At 44.9% G+C, this 5,519-nt stretch overlaps 1 protein-coding gene across 4 annotated transcripts in view; it reads left to right on the top strand.

Annotated features, from left to right (window-relative positions):
- Positions 1-5,519, top strand: part of SULF1 (sulfatase 1) — a 191,879-nt gene that overhangs the window by 181,550 nt on the left and 4,810 nt on the right. For all 4 annotated transcript variants that reach the window (XM_045286492.1, XM_045286497.1, XM_045286507.1 and 1 more), the window contains one exon: positions 1,087-1,120. In XM_045286492.1, the coding sequence (XP_045142427.1) occupies positions 1,087-1,120 (34 nt within the window). The remainder of the gene's footprint in view (positions 1-1,086; positions 1,121-5,519) is intronic.

Raw genomic sequence — 5,519 nt, 5'->3', positions numbered from 1 at the left:
GGGGGGGGGTTCTACATAACCTGTAAAATTCCTAATGTTACCAAGTTTTATGCCTTCGAAACATATGCATAGAAAAAATATAGTTTGGAATACTTCCTGGGAAAATTCTCCTGGTGCTCCCAAACATCTTTGTAATCTCCAAGGTCAGCTCTAGATGTGCGATGATGAATATAAATGTGCCAAAAGATTTGAGGACCCTTTTCTTCTAGCATCTCACAGGTCTGTTCTAGTAGTAAGCCATGCTTCTGGAAAGCTGCAGCTGCAGATGTGATGAATGCTCTGGGCTTAACAGGACAGCCTCCTTTTTAATGCATTTTGTAAATCTGATTTTTTTAAATAAATCATTTTATTTATTTTTGAGCATCGAGTGATGTCAAAATCATTCTACTTAGTGAAATCTAACCGATTGTCTCTTTCTCTTTTTTAAATCATTTTATTGGGGTCTCGTACAACTCTTACCACATCCATCCATCCAGTGTGTCCAATCCAATTCTCTTAATGACGAAAAAATGCACCTACTTCGTCACCATCCAGACTACTACGAGAGGATATGCTTATGAGTTTCTTTTTTTTTTCCTTTAGACACAGAACAACAACAACATATAATTGATCAAGGCTTCATGAGGGCGGCAGGGTGGGGGAGGGAGGGGAAAAGAGGAGTAGAACCAAGGGCTCAAGTAGAAAATGTTTTGGCAACGATGGTGGCAACATATGTGAAAATATGCTTGATACAATTGCTGTGTGGAATGTTATAAAAGCTGTAAGAGCCCTCAATAAAATGACGTTTTTTTAATTAGCCACAATTAAACTTTTACTTGGAATGCCATAGTCTTCTGGAAATCGGCTCACCTCTTCTCAAGCCCCGCCCATTTTTCATAGACGCACTCAAAGTTTTTATCTTCATCCTTTTTCATTAATTACTTTTGATCCTCATTTTGAACCCGTGCATGACCAGTGCTCTGCCTGATTTGAACACTGTATGGATTTCTTTCTAGGATTTAGATGTTGTACATGGGAAGCAACATTTTGAATGCTTTCATGGGTTCTAAAGCTAATGTGAATTACTCTTGTATTTTCCTTTATCAGGAAATAAAGAAGGAGGAAGCTATGACCCACACAGGTATTCACACTTTTTTATTCTCCTTGGCAACTTCCTTCCCTGTAATTGCACGAGCCAGCTATCATTTCAACCAATGGCTGCTCTTGCTCATGTTGCACAGAACGTAACGTGGGGTGCATGCCTCTTCTAACCGCAGTCTCCACCAAATGTTGTCACTGCCTTTAGGTCTGGTTTGGGGCTCTCAATTCAGCTCACTGTCTCAAGATGTCTCTCAGAACATTCACTCACTCCCGTGCTTCTTTCTGTTGGTGGATGCTTTGAAGCATGGAATGATGTAAAAGGGTGGGGTGGAGAAGTAATACAACCCCGGGAGCTCTGGGAGGGGAGCTTTGGGAACCCTTAAAATTCCCCTCCATGTAATGGTTGCACCTTGATTTGATGAGAAAGCTTGATGGAAACTAGCTGGAGATTTTTATAATTGCCCAGAGATTGCAAATGGAGTAAGGGAATTTTAAGAGAATGCTTCAGCAGAAATTAGAGGAAAGAAAAGGAACTTCTTAAGTCTGATAAGAAGCACTGGTGATGTGAGTGTGTAAGATGGTAAAGAGTGAGGAGAACATTCTGGATGTTGGAGACAAGCATGTGGATCTAGATGCTTAAAAAGGTCTTCACATAGCATCGATGCCACTAATGTCCGAGACAGTAGTGCCAGTCTCAACACACAGACACTCATATACTTCTCCCAACCCCTTACTCACTGGTCATCTTGCATGGCTGTTGTTGATTGCCATTGAGTCAGTTCCAAGTCATGGTGACCTCAGATACAAAAAAAATATCGCCTGGTCCTTTACCATGTTCGCGATCATAGGTATGACTCAAGTCTATTGCCGTACGACTGTGTACTACGGATGTCTCCCAACTCTTCTCTCAGACAATATTGCCTTGTGATCCATAGGCTTTCCAGCCAATAACTCTCTGAAGTAGATCACTAGGCCTTTCTTCCTGGTCTGTCTTCATCTGGCAACTGCCGAAACCTGACCATCATGGAGGACCCCACTGGCCTTTGTAACAAAGGCAGAATAGCTTTCAACACCATAGCAACACACAATGCAAGCCCCTGCTCTACAACAAACCAGAAGACAGGTCACTTGGTCACTCAGCAGTGGGAGACCTTTCTGAATTTCCACGAAAAGCCCAGACCTCAGGGACGTCAGGAGCATCCATTGGGTGGCAGATGATATAGGACAGCTGTGGGAATTCTGAAGGCGCCCATGAGTCAATGCCCATTCAAGTTCATGAATCCACCTGGGAGAAAAGTCCCCATCAAAGAATGGAGTTCCTTGGCTCCATTACATGTTAATACCTCCAGAGGTACAAATGTTATTGCTGTTTCAGGCTTCTGTCTACCTCCTCCTCTGTCTCCGATTCCACTTTTTAGAGGGCGGCTCTTTATACCACTTAGAAGTTAAACAGCAAATAGAAAAGGGAGTAGGGAAGAGGTAAACCACCAAGGAAAACAAAGGAAGTGGACTTAACTTTAAAAAGAAAAACCAAAACGTTTCATTGTGCATTGGGGTGGAGACGTGTGGAGCGGATCATCAGTTTTCCAGGAAACAGTTGAAACACATTTTGTTTCATCTCACTGATTGCGATAGATCCCCTCCATGTGATACCACTTAACCCACCTCCTCCCGGTGTTTGTTTCCATTCCTCCTTATTCCCTAAGCCTTCTGAGCTTGGTCCTCCGTAAGTGCTGCTGTTTTGATCTCAAATGGCTGACAGGTCTATAGGGTGTGTCCCTCACTGGTGTTGTTTTTCCCCCTCATGAACCTATCGCTTGCCCCCAAAACTGAGCCGCGGGAGTGAGTTGAGTTCCAGACCTGAAAGAAGTATCTATAAGGAGCATGGTCTTGGGGGCCCACCAGTCTCTACCCAACCAGTCCTGCCCTTTCCTGGGATTTTGAGTTTTGTTCCACATTTTTCTCCTACCCTAGGCCGAAACTTCGACTATCATCCCTTTGAGAGCGGTTGGTCATGGTGGCTGGCACCTGGAGGAAATTGTCATTTATCAATCTCATCTTTTCCTGGCCTCTCTCTTTCCTCTTTCTGCCTCACACCGACCGTGCTCCTCACACACGACATCGGCTACGGAGCCCGCTCTTACGCTGGGCTACACCAGGACAGGGACTGATAGGTAACATGGTCCATGCTTCAGGACTGATCTTCCTGTTTCCTGGGAGACACATTAAAAGATGTCTGAGGTGGAACATTTTAAATGGACCTAGCACTCAATATTGACTTTACCTTTATTTTATGATGCACTCAATTTTATAGATCGTTTTCCGTCTGGCCTGAAAATGTCTGCCAAGATAGACGTAAAAGGGGAGTTTAAGAGCAGGTTATTTAAGACATAAGCTTGGTCAGAGCTGAGTCAGAGTTCCTCTCCATTAAACCATCACTGAGATGAAGTGTTTTTAACTGAACTTCAGGAGCCATGAAACCACAAACACTTGGGCTCATCCCCATCTGTTTCCTGTCACCACCACTAGGCAAGTGAAACCAGTCCATCGTTTCTGAGGTCATTTAGACCCAGCCTTAGCCACTGAAAGATAATTACTGATGTAATTCCCTCTCCAATAGTGACTGTCTCCGTCCCCCACACGCACACCCATCCCTAAATTCCTTACCAAAGAGCAAGTCTAAGGATACCGTCTGGCATCTTCACACCATCTCATGATCCACGAAGGAAGCCATTATTTACTCGGTAACCATGTCACAGGTAGGAATACACACTTGGGGGCTCCCTGAACACCCAGATGCAATGTCTGATGTGACCTTACCCAGTCGCAGAATCATGTTGGGATCGAAAGGGAGCAGCTCTAGAACAATCTCTTTTATATGTTATATGTCGAATGAACCAACTGCTGAAAAGACTTGCCATCTACCTTCTGGGGTTCACCGAGCAAAGCCCTCTCCATTGCTGTTATCACATAAGGGATTTTAGGAAACTTAACTTTTAAAGATAGTCATAGGAAGGCTAACTAAAATGAGTTTTCCATCATGATATTTGAGCACAAAGACCTTGAGAGAAATGAGAACTACCAAACCAAAGAATTTGACGTTTGGACATTTATCAGAAACTTGATTTTGCGTACCACCGATGATGTGTTGTGCTTTGTTTTTAAACTGCTTTCTGCTTCTTGAAGTTTCCGAAAATTCATCTTTGACTTGCCAAGAAGGTTTTTAAGAAGCAAGTTAGTCCCTGTTCAAGTCATTATGTTTCTGGCCTCGGCGTCTGTGCAGGCGGGGGTAGCTGGAATCCCTGTACTTACTCACACCGGTCACTTTCCAGTTAGGACAGGCTCAAAATCAAAGCACAGCTCAGACATCATTTTGGCTGGAGTTGAAAGCAATCCTTTCTAACTGTGTTGCAAGTTATTTTCCCCTGGCATTTGAAAGCTAATGCTCCTGCCTTTGATGTCCAACAGGAGCTCCTGGCTACCATGACTGTGTGTCCAGTGACTGTGTGGAGTCAGTGGCAGCCTGCAGCCAACACCCTTTTGCGCTAAGCTCTACTGGTCATCAGACCACATGTCTCTGCAATATTGCTTTCACTATGTTGACTCCGCTCTCCCTACAGCAGTAGTTTCCATGAAGACAGACATAGGGGCCCTACCTGGATGTTAGCGGCCCTACCACACTGTGGTTATGAGTGTGGATCCTGGAGCCAGATTGCTGTGGTTCGAATCCCATCCTTGCTGTTGAGCCTGCTTAGACAGTCTGGCACGTAGCATGCCCAGTGATTAGTATGACTAGTAAAGTACAGCACAGCATGCAGAACATTTGAATGAGTGCCGCTGCGTGTGAAAGAGAACTAAAGAGCAGTAGCATCCTGCCAGACAATGTCACTCTGTTGAATAAAGGAAACACAGGGAGATCTTCATCGGCGCCACCACTATTCCCACTGTCATTCAAGGGCAGTCAAGCATTAGGCAGGCACGTTGCTGCGCTGAGCTGCGGAAGCATCTTGAGATGAGAAGAAAACACTGACCTTCGCTGCCCAACCCTCAATTCTTAAAAGTTTGTGATTCTCTTCTCTCTGCTACACCGCAGGGACTCCTTGTTTGTTTCAAGTTGCCTTGCCAACACGACTGGATTTTTCTTTCAAATGTGTTCTCCCAAGAGATGAGTCAGAGGCAGGGTTGAGACAAGATTAGCCTCTCGGAGGGGTGAAGGCCCTAGGGTTGGGGTTGGTAGGATCTGAGATCGGGTCCGGGGCACACAGTGGTGGGTGGCACCCTGCACAGGGAGCTGCTGCTGAGCAGCAAGTAGGTACTAAATACGCTGTACCTCTGCCAAAGAAACCGCGTGTTTCTTCACTCACAGTGACTACCCTGGGCAGGGTTAGAGCAGGGCTTAGGTGAGTCTAAGCACCAGAAAATGCCCATAACCACCTCCT

The sequence above is a fragment of the Echinops telfairi genome, unplaced genomic scaffold (genome assembly GCF_000313985.2).
Source record: "Echinops telfairi isolate 266 unplaced genomic scaffold, ASM31398v2 ScPeMD7_1;HRSCAF=3_0, whole genome shotgun sequence".
Classification (NCBI taxonomy): Eukaryota; Metazoa; Chordata; class Mammalia; order Afrosoricida; family Tenrecidae; genus Echinops; species Echinops telfairi.
The sequence above is the reverse complement of the archived record's forward strand: the minus strand, read 5'-3'. Positions and strand labels throughout refer to the sequence as shown.